Source organism: Centropristis striata, chromosome 21 (genome assembly GCF_030273125.1).
Source record: "Centropristis striata isolate RG_2023a ecotype Rhode Island chromosome 21, C.striata_1.0, whole genome shotgun sequence".
In the NCBI taxonomy this organism is placed as follows: domain Eukaryota; kingdom Metazoa; phylum Chordata; class Actinopteri; order Perciformes; family Serranidae; genus Centropristis; species Centropristis striata.
In genome coordinates, this window is record NC_081537.1 from 28,783,866 (window position 1) to 28,801,385 (window position 17,520).

The window sequence follows — 17,520 nt, forward strand, 5'->3', positions numbered from 1 at the left end:
AGGTTTTTTTCCCCCAATATCACTTTCTTTTTTTTTTTTTTTTTAACAATGTTTTTATTAATTTTCAATAAGAACATACACAACACATCAACACTCACCACACTAGCCACATAATGAAAAGCAGGCAGACCCCGCTGAACACACATACACAAAAAATAAATTAAATAAAATGAGTAAAAATTAAAATAAAATAAAAAAGTGTGTGAATATAAATAACAATTACAACAAATAATAATATATTTAAAAAAAAAAAAAAAAAAAAAAAAAATTGTTACACTCATTATGCTTACAGATAAATATAATCTACTGTTGCTTGAGAAAGTCCATTAAGGGTGTCCACACCTCTTCGAATTCTTGCACTTTACCCCTAATTACATAGGTTAGCTTTTCTAATGTAACACACATTGCCATTTCTCTAATCCAAGATTGTGTAGAAGATACTTCAGTCTCTCTCCAAGATAATGCAACCATCCTCCTGGCCTGCAGGAGGCCAAAGTTGATCAGAGTCTTACACTTAGAATTAACAGAAAAGCAATCAGGGTATATCCCTAAAATACAAAGTTTTGCTATACAAGGTACCTTAATGCCTGTGATAATTCTTAGAGTGTGGACTACCCTTTTCCAAAAATCTACCAGCTTAGGACATTCCCATACACAATGAATTAAAGAACCTTTCTCAGCCATACATTTCACACATGTATCTGGAATGTCAGGTGACCATTTGTTGAGTTTCTCAGGGGTTATGTATGTCCTCATTAACCACTTGTGTTGTAGCAATTTCATTCGAGTATTAATGGTTTGCGATTGAGCTTTCAAACAAGCTAATGTCCATTCAGCCTCTTCAATATCTTCCTTAATATCTAAACTCCATGCCCTCCTTCTATCATGACTAGATTCCTCATCATGTGATACAAGTGTTTTATATAATGTAGAAATTTGTTGTTTCCCATTCATATGTTTTAACACAATGCCCTCAAGGCAGGACAGTGGTGGCTCGTGTGTAGCCTGGTGCTGCTTTGATGAGATGAAGTGCTTCAATTGTAAGTATTTAAAGAAGTGTTTTTTTGGAATTGAATATTTCAAACAAAGGTCTTTAAATGTTAGTAAAGTGCCCTGAACATATAAGTCTCCAATTTTTTGCACCCCCCTGTCAGCCCAAGCCTGAAAACCACCATCTGCCCTGCCAGGGGCGAACTGCGCATTATCCCAAATAGGTGAAAATTGAGAGATGGGGGGAGTATCACCAATATGTCTTTGAGCCTTAAACCATATATCAACAGAGTTTTTAAGGAAGGGATTTGTTGTTTTTTTCTTTAAAGTTTTTAAATCTGCTGAATATAAATATAGGCTTATTGGTAGCTTAGATACTGATGCTTGTTCAATATGAACCCATGCTGGAGGAGAGTGTGTGACAAAATAAAACATAGTACTACGCAGCTGAGCGGCCCAGTAATAATACTGTAAACTGGGCATCTGTAATCCACCCCTATCATAAGGCAGATACAATAATCTGAGTCTTAGTCTGGGTTTTCTATTATTCCAGATAAACCTACAAAATGCAGTATTAATTTCTTTAAAAAATGATTTTGGCAGTGGCAATGGGAGTGACTGAAACAAATATAAGAATTTCGGCAAGACAGTCATCTTAATTATGTTGATCCGGCCAATCATTGATATTGGCATTGTTGTCCATTTTTCAAGCAGATCTTGTACCTCTCTCATCAACGGGTCAAAGTTTGCTTTAACAACTGTATTAATTTGGGGGGTAATCTTAATTCCAAGGTAGGTAAAGCCCTCCCTCGCATTAAAAAAGGGTGTACTTATAACTGGATTGGTTCTTTCTTCTTTGTTCAAAAAAAGTATAGATGACTTTGCATTATTAATACTGTATCCAGAAAACTGACCAAATTTATCAATTAAATGTAGTAATGTCTGGACACTGTTTGATAAGTCCGACAAAAAAAGAATCACATCGTCTGCATACAGCGATATCCTATGTTCATGCTCTCCGATTGTTATACCCGACAAATTGGCTTCAGATCTAATGGACATGGCTAAAGGCTCGATGGCCAAAACAAACAATAGTGGGGAGAGAGGACATCCCTGGCGAGTTGACCTCTCTAACGTTAACGGACTTGATAAATTGTTATTCGTCATTACACATGCTGTAGGGTTAGTGTACAATAATTCTATCCATTTCAGAAAATTTCCCCCAAGTCCATATCTTGGTAACAAGTTAAACAAATAAGGCCACTCAATTCGATCGAAAGCTTGTCTAGCATCTAGAGATAACAGCGCTGTATCCCTGGTATTATTTTTAAAGTGGATTATGTTGAGAACCCTTCTAATATTATGAAAACCCTGACGACTCTGTACGAACCCATTCTGGTCACTGTGTACTAAAAAGGGGATATACTGATCTAGCCTTTTAGCAAGAACTTTACACAATATTTTTGTGTCTACTCCCATAAGACTGATAGGCCTGTAAGAGGAGCAGTCGGTCGGTGTTTTCCCAGGTTTCAAAATAAGAATTATTGTAGCGAGTCTTAAAGTCGGCGGTAATATACCATCATTAAATGACTCGTTAAACATATTCAAAAGTGGAGTCAACAACTGCTTCTGGAAGATTTTATAAAACTCTATCGGTAGGCCATCAGGCCCTGGAGCTTTGCCTGAGTTGATACTTTTAATGGCCTGCAAAAGCTCTTCCACCGTTATGTCCTTATCCAGGTCCTCTTTAACCTCCTCTGTGAGAGTTTTAAACTGGAGCTGATCAAGAAAGGTATCTCTATAAGTGGGTGTGGGGGAGCATTCTGACGTATACAGTGTCTGATAAAATTCCTTAAATGTATTATTAATATCTTGAGGATCATTTGATATCTCCCCGGATTGAGTAGTTATGCCATTAATGGCTCTTTCAGATTGTGTTTTTTTAATTCTCCAAGCTAACAATTTGCCGGCCTTTTCTCCCTGATCATAAAAGGCCTGGTTCAGCCACAGTAAACTTTTTGCTGCTTTATCAGATGTTAGTTTATTGTATTCCGTTCTTAAAATTAGTAACCGTTTTTGTTTTTCAGGGTCATCTTTATTATTTATATCTATTTCCAAAGATTTGATTTGCTTCTCTAATTTATTAATTTCTGCTTTTTGTTTCTTATTTTTAGAGCTTGTAAAACTAATAATTTGCCCTCTAACATATGCCTTGAAGGCTTCCCATCTAATGCATGCATTAGTTTGGTTAGTATTAATCTGAAAATAATCGTCAATCTTATCTTCTACATATTTAACAAATTCCGGATTTTTAAGCCACTTCACATGCAAACGCCAATTAGGGGGAGACTGTAGAAGCTTTTCCATTTGTACAGACATAGAAATGGGGGAGTGATCGCTGATAACTATACAGTCATACCAACAGTTCTTAATATTGGATACCAGTTCTTGTGACACCAAAAAATAATCAATGCGAGACCTGGACTTATGTATTCCTGAGTAGCATGAGTATTCCAATTTATCTGGGTTAATTTTTCTCCAGATTTCAGATAAGTTTAAGTCTGTGATATATTGTAAAATTGTTTTTCTAGATTGTTTTTTATGGGGATCACATTTTGTAGAGCGGTCTACCAATGGGTTCAAAGTGCAATTGAAATCTCCACCGATAATATTGAAGCCAAATAATGAAGACAAGGTTAAGAAGAAATGTTCAAAAAATTTTGGGTTGTCCTCATTAGGACCATATATACTGACCAAATTCAATGCGTGAGACATGATCCTGCCCTGAGCTATCACAAATCTTCCTTGGGGGTCCCGGATAGTATTGGTAAGTTGAAAAGGAATTGTTTTATGGATAAGAATAAGAACCCCTCGAGCGTAATTGTTATATGTGGCATGTATAACCTGACCAGACCACCTACGCTGTACCTGTTTAAGTTCAGTGACTGTGATATGAATTTCCTGAAGAAAAATTATTTTAGAGTGTAGGTTTTTAAGTCTATTCATTACCTGTTTCAGTTTGGTTATCTTATTGAGTCCTCTGACATTCCAGCTTGTAAATCTTAAATCAGACAGTTTTGGACTTTCCATGTTGGTTCATGTACAGTGAAAGAAATGACCATATTGAGTGTGACAAAAAAAAAAAAAAAAAAGGAAAAAACAGAAAAAGTACAAACTTAACCTGACATATAACAAAACACTTAACCTTTGAAATTCAGTCCCTCCCCCCCTTCCCTTACTTAAACTAAACATGTAAGGGCAAGCACCAATCCACACTAAAGAGGAGTGGTTTAACTGTAGGCACTTCTCTCAGACAGCCCACGCGGTCCCCCCCAACCTCGCATCCAATCTGAACATTAAAACATTTATCGTCCTAGAATGAAGCATAGCATTATTATCGCTTCTTGATTTAACTGCCTCAGAAGCCTGTGTTAAATAAACAAGTGTATTGGTCAATAATAGGTGCATAAAATAAAGTGTCCACCAAATATGGTAGTAGCAGCTTTGCATATACTTAAAATAATAAAGTACGGAATATACACAAATCCATCTTAGCCAAAATTATATTAAACTACTGTGCACCCATATTGTCCATCATACTAGTCATTCTGTAGGTACCTATAATCCTCGGAATTCAGAAGTTTAGGAGTCTGGGATGAAGTTCGCCGCTTCTTCTGGTGTGGAGAAAAGAACTATCTTCCCGTTGTGTAGAACCCTCATTTTGCAAGGACGTAGGGTGAATCCCCGAAAAGTTCCAGCTTCAATGAACTTTCTCCTCACTGCATTGAATGGACTCCGTGCCTTCATGGTTTCCGCTGATACATCTTGAGCAAAGAAGATTCTGTGACCATCATGCGTGAGCGAGCGTTGTTTGGATGTGTTGAAGACAAACTCACGATCCTGAAATCGCAGGAAACGGATGATTACCGCTCTGCTCTGATCCGGTCTTGGTCTTGCCAGAGTGCGGTGCGCTCTTTCCAAGGTGAACGACTTGGCGGCTTCGAGCCCCAGCCAGACCGGCAACATACGCTGGATGTAATCAATCATGGGCTGGGTCTTTTCAGCTTTTTCGGGGAGTCCTACCAGTCTCAGGTTCTTTCTCCGGGCACGATTTTCTAGGTCCTCCATCTTAGACTCTAAGTATGTGATGCGTTTAGCGGCGTCAGTCAGCTCCGTATGCACACTCTGCAGGCTATCTTCGGCGTCTCCGATGCGCCCTTCGGCCTCCGTGAGCCGCTCAGCATTAGCAGTGATGTCATGTTGAAGGTCCGCAAAACTCTTTTGCACAGCATCGACAGAGCTATTCATCTCAGCTATGCGTCTCTCCATGTTGTCGAGTTTTGCCCCAAAGCCATCAAGAGTACTTATCTTGGTGTTCATAGCGGTGACGGTCGCACTGAGTGACTGCAGTTCGACTAGCACCGCAGCTAAGTCACTCCGTGGGCCAGCTGGATCGTTAGCATCATCGGCTACCGCAGTTGTAGTTTTGGGTCTCTGAGAACCACGGGATCTGGAGCTGCTTTCACAGTCTTTAAGGGTTGTTTGTTTAGACATCTTTTAGAAGCGTTAATAGTTATTAAACTAGGACTTTTAACAAAGTTGCGAGGAGCACCCACTCTAAGCTGCCATCTTGGTCCGCGGCTCTACAGCGCCCCCAATATCACTTTCTAGAGTTTTCTAGACCCTTCTTTAAATTTTTTAAAGCTTTTCTAGATATTTCTAGACTTTTTTTCAATTTGTTTCCTCGTTTTTCCTAGAGCTTTTCTAGATTTTTCTAGATTATTTTCTAGATTTTTCTTGATCCTTCTCTAGATTTTTTGGAAGCATTTCTAGATATTTCAAATTTTTTTCTGGATTTTCTAGATTTTTTTTTCTAGAATCTAGAAATGCTTCCAAAAAATCTAGAGAAGGATCAAGAAAAATCTAGAAAATAATCTAAAAATATCTAAAGATTTCGAAAAATTAAAAGGATCTAGAAAACTATCTAGAAATGCTCTTGTAAAAACTAGGGAATAAAATCCAGAAAAAGATTTTTTTTTTTAAAATCTAGAATATGATCTAGAAATGCTCTTGTAAAAACTAGAAAAAAATCCAGAAATTAAAAAAAAAAATCTAGAATATGATCTAGAAAATCCAGAAAAAGATCTAGAAATATCTAGAAATGCTTTCAAAAAAATCTAGAGAAGGATTAATAAAAATCTAGAAAATAATCAAGAAAAATCTAGAAAAGCTCTAGATCTCTAGGTTTTTTTCCCCCAATATCACTTTCTAGAGTTTTCTAGACCCTTCTTTAAATTTTTTAAAGCTTTTCTAGATATTTCTAGACTTTTTTTCAATTTGTTTCCTCGTTTTTCCTAGAGCTTTTCTAGATTTTTCTAGATTATTTTCTAGATTTTTCTTGATCCTTCTCTAGATTTTTTGGAAGCATTTCTAGATATTTCAAATTTTTTTCTGGATTTTCTAGATTTTTTTTTCTAGAATCTAGAAATGCTTCCAAAAAATCTAGAGAAGGATCAAGAAAAATCTAGAAAATAATCTAAAAATATCTAAAGATTTCGAAAAATTAAAAGGATCTAGAAAACTATCTAGAAATGCTCTTGTAAAAACTAGGGAATAAAATCCAGAAAAAGATTTTTTTTTAAATCTAGAATATGATCTAGAAATGCTCTTGTAAAAACTAGAAAAAAATCCAGAAATTAAAAAAAAAAATCTAGAATATGATCTAGAAAATCCAGAAAAAGATCTAGAAATATCTAGAAATGCTTTCAAAAAATCTAGAGAAGGATTAATAAAAATCTAGAAAATAATCAAGAAAAATCTAGAAAAGCTCTAGATCTCTAGGTTTTTTTCCCCCAATATCACTTTCTAGAGTTTTCTAGACCCTTCTTTAAATTTTTTAAAGCTTTTCTAGATATTTCTAGACTTTTTTTCAATTTGTTTCCTCGTTTTTCCTAGAGCTTTTCTAGATTTTTCTAGATTATTTTCTAGATTTTTCTTGATCCTTCTCTAGATTTTTTGGAAGCATTTCTAGATATTTCAAATTTTTTCTGGATTTTCTAGATTTTTTTTTCTAGAATCTAGAAATGCTTCCAAAAAATCTAGAGAAGGATCAAGAAAAATCTAGAAAATAATCTAAAAATATCTAAAGATTTCGAAAAATTAAAAGGATCTAGAAAACTATCTAGAAATGCTCTTGTAAAAACTAGGGAATAAAATCCAGAAAAAGATTTTTTTTTAAATCTAGAATATGATCTAGAAAACAAATATCTAGAAAATCCATAAAAAAGATCTAAAATATCTAGAAATGCTTTCGAAAACTCTAGAGAAGGATTAAGAAAAATCTAGAAAAGATTTCGAAAAATTAAAAGGATCTAGAAAATGATCTAGAAATGCTCTTGTAAAAACTAGAAAAAAATCCAGAAAAATATTTTTTTTAAATCTAGAATATGATCTAGAAAACAAATATCTAGAAAATCCAGAAAAATATCTAGAAATGCTTTTGAAAATCTAGAGAAGGATTAAGAAAAATCTAGAAAATAATCAAGAAAAATCTAGAAAAGCTCTAGATCTCTAGATTTTTCAATATCACCTTCTAGGTTGTTCTAGATCCTTCTCTACATTTTTCTAAAGCTTTTCTAGATATTTCTAGACTTTTTTTCTCAATTTGTTTCCTAGTTTTTCCTAGTATGTTCATGTCACAGTGTGTGACATCATCACAAGAGTATAGAGGGAGAGAAAAACTTGTCAAAAATAAACTTGAAAACTGCGCTCAAGGGTGCAAATTGCACTCTACAGAAATAATTTATACATAGAAACGTAGGAAAATTTGTCTTTTCCCTCACAATCCTCTTGTATAGCTGTCAGAGTTATTGTTTGGGTGTAGGACGCACAGACGCACCACCAACACACAGCAACAGCCTCATTTGCTCCCATATTAAAAACGCAGGAAGATTTCTGAAAAAGAGAGGTGTAACAGTTTTTTTAGATTGCTCTAACAAAGCTATTTTTTCATTTTTCTTAAAAAAACAACATATGTAGACGTTCAGGAAAAACCCAGGACGCTCAAAGTGAACTCGGGTCAATGATAGGTATTATGGTTTTGCCGAAAATGCTTTCTGTTTGAGGCCAGAAATTCCAGTCTGTCCACCTCTGCTGTCACTGTGCCGGAACAGGTGTCAGTTAATTCTGTTGATTGCTTTGATCTGATTGCCTTTGATCTTTGATGTGATTACAGTTACAGATACACACACACACACACACACACACATGCGCGTAAGCTCGCACACTCCTCACTCCTCATGCATACACATGCTTCAAACACGCACGCACGTACACACACACACACACACACGCACTTTTTGAGGTTAAAGGGCATAGTTTGAAATCTCTGAAGAATCTCATCATAGTGTACACACACCGGCAGTAGCCCCCGTGGCCCTTTCAGAATTTCCCCAGAGGAAATTTTTTAGTTATTGCTAAAATTGTGTATGGTTCCATATTTAGATTTTTTCATTGTTCTTGTGTGAAGCACATTGAATTGCTATGTGTATGAAATGCGCTATACAAATAAATATGCCTTGCCTTGCCTTACAGTAAGCTAGTTTTGCTCAAATTAATACTCTTGTATTTCTGTGTGTTTTATAATTGTTATTGCAACTTTCAGTTTGCAAACTGTAGCTTTATCAACTGAATTCTCAGCTCATTGGCTTATTGATGTACGGCCACAGAACTGAATACTTGGCCGTGTTTCAGTTCAGTGAGTACTGATACGCAGTCGGAGATAAAATTGAAAAATACACAGATTGATTAAAAATTCCATGTGATCGACCAAACTCTTTACGATCATTGATGAATTATTCCCATCCCGAGTGAGGAGATGTACTGAATAAATCTTTGTGTGTCTTTGCAGATGCGGCTGAAGAAACACCGCTGGTACAACCGCATCCTGAAGACACGGGACCCTCTCATCTTGTCTTTAGGCTGGAGGCGCTTCCAGACAATCCCCCTCTACCACATTGAAGATCACAACGGACGCCATCGCCTGCTCAAATACACACCGCAGCACATGCACTGTGGAGCCTCCATCTGGGGTACGACAGTTCCAGTAGGGCAGGGCGATATGGACCAAAAGTCATATCCCGATATATTTAGGCTGAATATCGATATTTATATATCCCAATATTTTTATCGCAAAGTGAGAGCAAATGTTCAGTCAAAGCCAAATATGACACAAGTCACAAGTAGTTTTATTTAAACCGTTTATTTAAATGAACATAAATGCTGTATAACAACAGGAGTACCTTTTTTTTTTTTTTTTTTTTTTTTTTAAATCAAAGCACCATAAAGTGCACAATGAATTAAATAATAATAAATTAATAAATAAAAATAGCCTATGAAATAAAATGGGCCAATCTTTTTCTGAAATAAATATATTTAAATGAGAAATGAATAACAAACATTACAAAAGAACTAAATGATGAACCCTAGGAGGGGCAGTATTTATATATAAAAGAAAAAAATTGAACTATATCGATATATATGCGATATGGTCTAATTCCATACCACATTTAAAAATGTATACCGAAATATTTTTTATATCGATATATCGCCCAGGAACTAGCATGTTTTTATTTTCTCCACTGAAAGCACTTGCTGTTTTTGCAATTTCAGTGTAGAGGTTTTTGATATTTATTGCAACTTCAGCAATATCTGCTGCCTTAAAGGGATAATTTTGCTTTTTCAAGTGAGGTTGTATGAGGTTTTTACCCACAGTGTATTACCTGCAGTAGATGATGGTCTGTGCTTTCCCAGTTTGGAGAACCAGATGCGCTCCAGGCAGTTAACCGGCTGGTAGTGTCACAAATATATAAGTGCAGATCCATTCACAAAGCGTATTTTAACCACCTAAATAAAGGAACAGCCTAAAAATGTTATACCTCTTTATTTGTAGTAGTTGACCAATACAGGTTTTTTAAGGCTGATACCGATTACTTTTGACATCAGTCTTAACTGATCCCCGATATGTGCAGATTTTTTTGGGCCGATTCCTGAAGCCGATATTGTCTTTTCTCCCTCCATTTACGTGATAAAAATGATAATTAATGTTACACAAGTCTCAATTTAAACAAAAAAAAATGTATTAACGAAACAAACGAATTGATTGGTGAACGCACGCACGTATCGGCCAATGCCGATACAAGTACAAAAACGCAAATATCGGCTCAATATATCAGCCGGCCGATATATCGGTCAACCTCTATTTATGTGTATGCTACATTAATGATTTGTCCATTGATTTTCGTTGCTATCATCAGCCGTTTCATTTGGCACTACTTTTTCTCAACCGTAGAACTTCCATGTTTGACAAAGCAAATGTTACAGGAGTTCGTGTACTGTCATGTCATGAGACGAAGGGTCAAGTTGTCTGTAATTCATTAGTGTTATTGTATAATAACACTTTTATTCCTGTAGGATTGTTTTTCGGTCATGTCCATATCTATCAGCTGTGTTCTGTCTCCCCCTTTGTCTCTCTGAAGGTCCCGTCACACCACAGGGCACAGGCTTCCTGGCGGTGCAGGCAGTAGCAGGAACTAAAGTAAGTCAGTTATTCACTCTAGTTACAGAAGTTTTGTTCAGTGGTTCAATTTCAGATCTTCAGATCATGCAATGATGAAAGTGAGAACTTTGCCAGTTACCCAAATGGTAAAAAATTACAGCAATATTAGTTGTTTTTAAAAATCTAACGATCATGTGACTCCAGGTCTAAAAATCCTTGACTAAATGATTCTTATAGAATTGTGCATGAAGATGTAGTTTATTTCTAAATTCCTTTTTTTTCCCTCTGCAGGCTAATTTCCGTATTGCAGCCACAGGAGTTGTCCTGGACCTGGATAAGTCTGTGACTGTAGTAAAGAAGCTCAAACTCATCGGTTACCCCTACAAGATCTTTAAGAACACCTCCTTCATTAAGGTAGGGAAACTTAAGGTCTACGGTTTGTCTACGGTTTATCTACAGCTTATCGCTTTTAGGTGTGATTATGTATGCCAGTAGCTGTAATTTCCAGTGTTGCCCACTTTGTGACTTTGTCTCTATATTTAGTGACTTTTAGACCCCTCTAGAGACTCTTATTCTAAAAAGCGACTAGCAGCAAATGTACCGACTTTTTCTTGTGTTATTGAAGACTTTTGGAGACTCGTTCTCACTCTTCTTAACGAGCCTCGGGTGCTGCCGTCCGCCCCCTCCCCCATCACAGTCCTCCCGCAGCAGTCTCTCCCAGCTGCAGTCTCTCCCAGCTGCAGTCAGAGCTGGAGGATGTTAACCCCTTAGCGTCCAGTCTGCTTATGAATCAAACGTGCGCGGAGTTGCTGCTGGCTGTTTTACAATCAGTGTCTCTTTTGGGTCACTTTTGCCGGTCCTGAGAACAGATAAAGGAGGAGGGTTGGAATTGTGCACAGTGCACTTGCAGTTCTAAACATATTTATGGTGTTTTTTTACTCACTTTTTGTCTTTCCCACAACATTATTCCTCTCTCCTACAGTGTCCATTACAATTACAGGCACATGATTATGCAAATTAGGCAATGACATCATTTAGTGACTTCTAGGACAGCCAATAGCTACTTTCCTTACTGAGGAGTTGGCAACACTGGTAATTTCATGAGCCATGGCTGGCATGGCACATGTGGAAAACCTTACCCCCAAAGCCACCCAGGCAGATGGTTTTTAAGATGTTCATGGTAAAACGATATACTTATTTTTACATTCTGTTTTTATTCATGTTTTGTGTCCCAACTCCTTTGGAATCAAGTTTATACTATATATACTACTAGGGCTGGACCAAAAGTCATATCCAGATATATTTAGGCTGAATATTGATATACGATATATATCCAGATATTTTCATCACAAAGTGAGAGCAAATGTTCAGTCAAAGTCAAATATGACATGTCACAAGTAGTTTTATTGAAACCGTTTATTTAAATGAACATAAATGCTGTATAACAACAGGAGTACCTTTTTTTCCAAATCAAAGCTCCATAATGTGCACATTTAAATAAAAAAATATCTTAAATCAAAATAGTCTATGAAATAAAATAGGCTAATCTTTTTCTGAAATAAATATAATTATATGAGAAAAGAATAATGAACATTACAAAATAACTAAATATGATAAACCGTAGTAAGGACAGCATTTATACATAAAAACATTTTTTTTAACTATATATATGCGATGTGGTTTAATTCCATATGACATTTAAAAATATATCGATATATTTTTTATATTGATATATCGCCCAGCCCTATATACTACTTATGTGAAGTGTTTTAATTGAATTCTCCCTCTGTGTTCATAGGGCATGTTCAACACAGTGCTGGAGGTCGCTAAATTTGAAGGAGCTTCTATACGAACAGTGTCAGGGGTCAGAGGTCAGATCAAGAAGGCACTGTCTACACCACCAGGAGCTTACAGAGCCACGTTTGAGGACCGTCTGCTTATGAGTGGTGAGTGTCTGCTTTACTTGTGTTGGTATTTCACAGACTTTACAGCAACGCTTACATGAGGTAAATATTGTATTTTGCTGGTGTGCAGACATCGTGTTCCTGCGCTCCTGGTATCCAGTGACTGTTCCTCAGCTCTACAACCCTGTCACGTCTCTGCTGCTGCCTGTCGGTCAGAAGGACAGCTGGGCGGGCATGAGGACCCTGGGGCAGCTCAAATTTGACCTGGGCATCCGCAACAAACCCAACACGGACTCTCTGTACAAGGTAGAGCCATCTGAACACCTGATCTGAGAAAAGAATGAAGCATTACGAGTATAAGTGATGCTGCCCATTCCAAAGGTCCTACTAACCACAGTGCTGAGAAGGAAGCTTAATGATATGTATGATAATGTATTTTTTATGAGCGTCATTTAATCCATTAAGGCTTAAAACGCCTGGAAAAACATGCCTGGAAAACCTATGGGCGATTTTGAAAGAACCCCCTAAAACCTGAAGTTTTTCTGGAAATTCAACAGAAGATTTTTCAGCCTCTGTAGCAGATAGAAATTAAATTCAAAAAGTATTTGAGAGCTTATACCAATGGCTTTCATGAGAAGTTGAGTTTATTTGTCCAAACCTTCAATAAAGTTTTTTTTTTAAATCAACAAACTCAGCAAATGTTTCATTTGTCTGAATAAAAAATCCTATGCATAATACTAATACATGCCCATTAGCAAGATGCAAACATGATATGACCATTGGAAGAAATAGACATAGTTCTCATTACCCTACTGTAATAAAATGAAAAAAATCATAATAATAATACATTTTGTATATTGCACTTTTCAGGGTACTCAACGACACAAAGTAATAAAAGACAAACAGTCATGATTTCTTATATCATCATCACAATCATTATTATTATCAATATTAATATATTATTAATATTATTATTATTATCTCCAGATGGCCACAAATCTGTCTGTTCTTCGGTGAAAATATGTCGTCTAAAACATATTCCTCATCCATGAATGCCGGTCGATTGGTTCCGAGGGTTCAAAGTCCGGATCAGCAATAAAATCATCGGCGCTGTTTTCATCAGATCTCTTCCGTCACTTATTTCTGAGCTCCTCCGCTATAGTCGTCTTCCTCCATGATTTCAAAGTTCTGGAAAAGTCCTATGTTGCATTGCGACACTCCCGCATGTATTCTGATCATGATTCTGATGCATTTCATTGGCCAAGAGACCGAAAATAGGTGGAAAAAAATACAAATACTACAAAATGACATATCCGCTGTCCCGGCCTTAATGGTAGAGTGACGCAACAGTGCTCCCGGTTTCAATGGTCGAAATGCGGTAATGCTTTCCCAGCGTCAATGGGTTAAGATAAGCATTATGCTTTATCATAATGGATAAAATGTTTTGATCCAGGTTTGATAAAGCGAGAAATAATCAGCAGCAATTCATGAGGTCCGCAATAAAATAGGGCTTAACAAAATATGACTTTAAGTGTGAACTGAAGTCCTTGACGTTATCTTTACAGTTTAATCGCACTTGAATTAGTTTTATGATTGACAGGAAGTCTCCGTCCTTTCAAAATAAAAGCGTCTTATCAAAATAGGCTTTTGCACAGTACTGTATATATAATTTTATTTTGCCCATGTATCCTTTTTTTATACATACTCGAGTATGTATAAGACATATCAATTAATTGATCGTTATTGATGCTCCAGTTGGCAGGTTTCTTCCAAACAGTCATCCTTAATAGATTCCATTGTGTGAGTGTGTATGTGTTGGCTGGCTTGACAGCAACAGTCCTTATGAGCGAGTTGTCATGCAGTTAAAGCATCCGTACATTCCTGACTTGATGTGTGCATACCCGTCCCTTTCCCTTCCAGCCGGTGGTTCGAGCCCAAAGGCACTTCAACCGCCTTCACATCCCTAAGGAGCTCCAGAAGGCCCTGCCCTTCAAGAGCAAACCCAAACAGCAGCAAGCCAAAGGAAAGACACCCAGAGATCTCGAGAGGCCCAGTGTGATCAGAGAGCCCCATGAGAAGAAGGTGAGCAAAACCAGACTCCATTCCATTCAGTTAGCAGTGAGCACTTATGTGAGCAAATTTCATACTGATCGGATAACAGAAACGGTATTGTTTGTTTAGTTCTCACCGTAATATGATAGAAAGTTGGGCTGCACAGTTAATCGAATATTAATCGTGATCATGATTTTGGCCGCCACGATTAAATTAACCTGATCGTCGGCGATATTTCCATTTTAAAATGCGGCTCTCCTGCATATCCAATCAAGCCCTTTCTACACCAGTAGTCCACCAACCACCAGGGGGCGGGGCCGTTTTTCTCCCCTGAAAAAAGCCTGGTTGCTGATTGGATAGAATGCTAAGCAGGATGTGACGTAGTGCTCGACGCCACAACAACACGCGCCATTTGTTAAAACGCCAGCGAAGTGGTGTTGCCAACTTAGCAACTTAGTTGCTACATTAAGCGACTTTTCAGACCCCTTGGCGACTATTTTTCAAAAAAGCAACTGGTGACAAATCAAGCGACTTTCCTGGTGTTATTGGAGCCACAGAGGCCAGAGGCTCGTTAAGAACTGGGGATTCCCACCGGACGCGGAACGGCTGTGCCGTGGTTTTGCTCTGTCCTCTGCCCGGGGTCAATTCCCACCGGGCGCGTAACTGCAGCGTAGTGCACCAGCCGTATACACGCGGCCGTTCTGCGGCCGGTGGAAATCCCCAGTAAGAATGAGTCGAAGCGGCACAGTCCTCCTGCAGCAGTCTCTCCAAGCTGCAGAGCCGGAGGGGATGTTAACCCCGTAGTGTCCAGTCTGCAAATAGCTAATAGGCAGTTAGCTCTGTAGCAGTACAGTGTGTATGTGCTGCTGCTGCAGGAGGTGTTCACTTAGTGATCTCTGTTTGTTTACAACAAGCACCGGACACTCTGTACACACACTAAAAACTGTTCCTATTGTTTGTTTAAAAGTAGTGCAATAAATATACAGATGTTTTTCCTAACATGATGAATAACCGTGAATACAATGTTGATCAAAATAATCGTGATTATCATTTTGGCCATAATCGTGCAGCCCTAATAGAAAGTCCCAATTTTTTGTGGATTTCTTGGTTAACCCTGGACTGCTCCCTGTATTAAACATGGCTTTATTTCTAAGCATTGCTTGTCTTCTTCCCGGTTCTTTAGGTGGCAGCTCTGCTCCACGCTCTGAGCACAGTCCACAACTACAAGAAGAAGAAAGCCCACAAGGCTCAGCACAACAAACACAAGGAGTTCTTGCAGGAGAAGGATAAACAGGAGGAGGCAAAGATGAAGAGACAGAAGGAGGCACGTAAAAAACTGTACCGCGTCATGGGCCAGGCGGACCAGAAGAAGCACAGGTCCAGTCTGAAGGGGGCACCCCAGGACGACTAACTCACTGACTCTGGACTCACATGAAAACCCCTGCAGACTGTTATTGAGATGCCTGGTCTGCTCTTTGGACTGTTGCCATTTGTTTCATTACTTTGGCAAAATCATTTTTATTGTTTTTTACTAGATGAATTGCTATTGAACATCAGATGTAAAAGTCTTATGAAATGTGTTTGAATTAAACACGTGTCTGTCAATGGAAACTGTCATCAGCAAAATTATGTGCCAGCATTGGGCTGGCTCTCCTCCTGATGGTGATTTTATTCTCATCATGTCATGGAGATATTATTCCATGTCGCTAGTCAGTCATTCACAGTATAATACCCAGGATGTAGCGGTAATAAAACATTTTTTATTTTTTGCCATGAATTAGGGGGGAAAACACACTGTCGTGATCATGAACACAAAAATTCAAACTTATTAACACAGGTAAATGCTTCAGAAGATGTAGGTTTGTTCAATGATTACTTCAGTGTGAATATAGCATACCTGCCAACTTGTACACAATTTGTGTAGCAAGTACACATTATGATATCAAAATACGCTGGCACAACTTGTCTCTCCAAACTATGCCAAAACTGGTGACGCCCATTCGTTCAGTTGTACATGTGCAGTCCTCAAGTCTAACAGCCAAAAAACAGAAGAAGACCAATCCAAGCGTAGGATTCCTTCCTTTTGCCTTCACCTAAATAAACCAGCAGCCTGTGGACCGTAAAACAGCAAAAGTGCAAAACAAAAGTTACCCATCATCCACATGTCTATAGAACACCTTAGTAAGAATCATTGTGGGGAGTGCCACTCATTTTAATGTTACCTTTGTCAACCCCTACTCAAGGCAGCTATTATAGCAACAGCTCATTCTAGGGAGTAACCTACCTTATACTCTGCTCATTTCAGAACACAAGCAGTATTTTAATAACAGATTCAATAAACACATTACAGACTACCAATAACAGCAGTTATGCATTTGCAGTTTAGAGTTGTTCGTAGTTTTTTCTTTTACTGAACTTGTAAAGCAGTTGAGCTACATTGTGGTGTAGTGGTTAGCACTCTTGCCCCACAGCAAGAGGGTCGCTGATTCGACTCCGGCCTGCAGCTCAGAGAGGGTTCTCCGGCTTCCTCCCACAGTCCAAAAACATGTACTTAGGTTTAATTGGTTACTCTAAATTGCCCGTAGGTGTGAATGAGAGCGTTCTTGTCTGTCTCTATGTGTCTGCCCTGTGATAGTCTGGCGACCTGTCATTCAAAGTATGATACCCAGAATGTAACGGTAATTTTAAAAAATTGGGTGTACCCCGCCTCTCACCCAATGTCAGCTGGAATGGACTCCAGCCCCCCCAACCAGAGTGTGGATAAGCAGTTAAGGATAATGAATGTATAGCAGTTTCTAGTCAAAGCAACCCCTCAAAGCACTTTTACACTACGGATCATCATTCATACACTGGTGACTGAGGTAACGCAGCACCAGGAGCAATTTATTGCTCATGTAGACTGCCATGGCCAGGGATCGAACCCCGGGCCTTCTGATCACTGGGCCACCACTCTGCCATCTACCTAGTTCTTTTTGGCCATCTTATTCCTGTCAAATGCCACTGTTTGAATTGATTACA

The 17,520-nt window shown here is 38.0% G+C and overlaps 1 protein-coding gene across 1 annotated transcript in view; it reads left to right on the top strand.

Annotated features, from left to right (window-relative positions):
• The window catches only part of bms1 (BMS1 ribosome biogenesis factor), a 35,343-nt gene extending 19,230 nt beyond the window's left edge, over window positions 1–16,113 (top strand). Inside the window, exons 17-23 of the mRNA XM_059324801.1 lie at window positions 8,900–9,080; window positions 10,527–10,585; window positions 10,838–10,960; window positions 12,345–12,492; window positions 12,581–12,756; window positions 14,371–14,532; window positions 15,686–16,113. Coding sequence (XP_059180784.1) covers window positions 8,900–9,080; window positions 10,527–10,585; window positions 10,838–10,960; window positions 12,345–12,492; window positions 12,581–12,756; window positions 14,371–14,532; window positions 15,686–15,913 — 1,077 coding nt within the window. The 3' untranslated portion in view covers window positions 15,914–16,113. The remainder of the gene's footprint in view (window positions 1–8,899; window positions 9,081–10,526; window positions 10,586–10,837; window positions 10,961–12,344; window positions 12,493–12,580; window positions 12,757–14,370; window positions 14,533–15,685) is intronic.
• The last annotated feature ends 1,407 nt before the right edge of the window (window positions 16,114–17,520 follow it).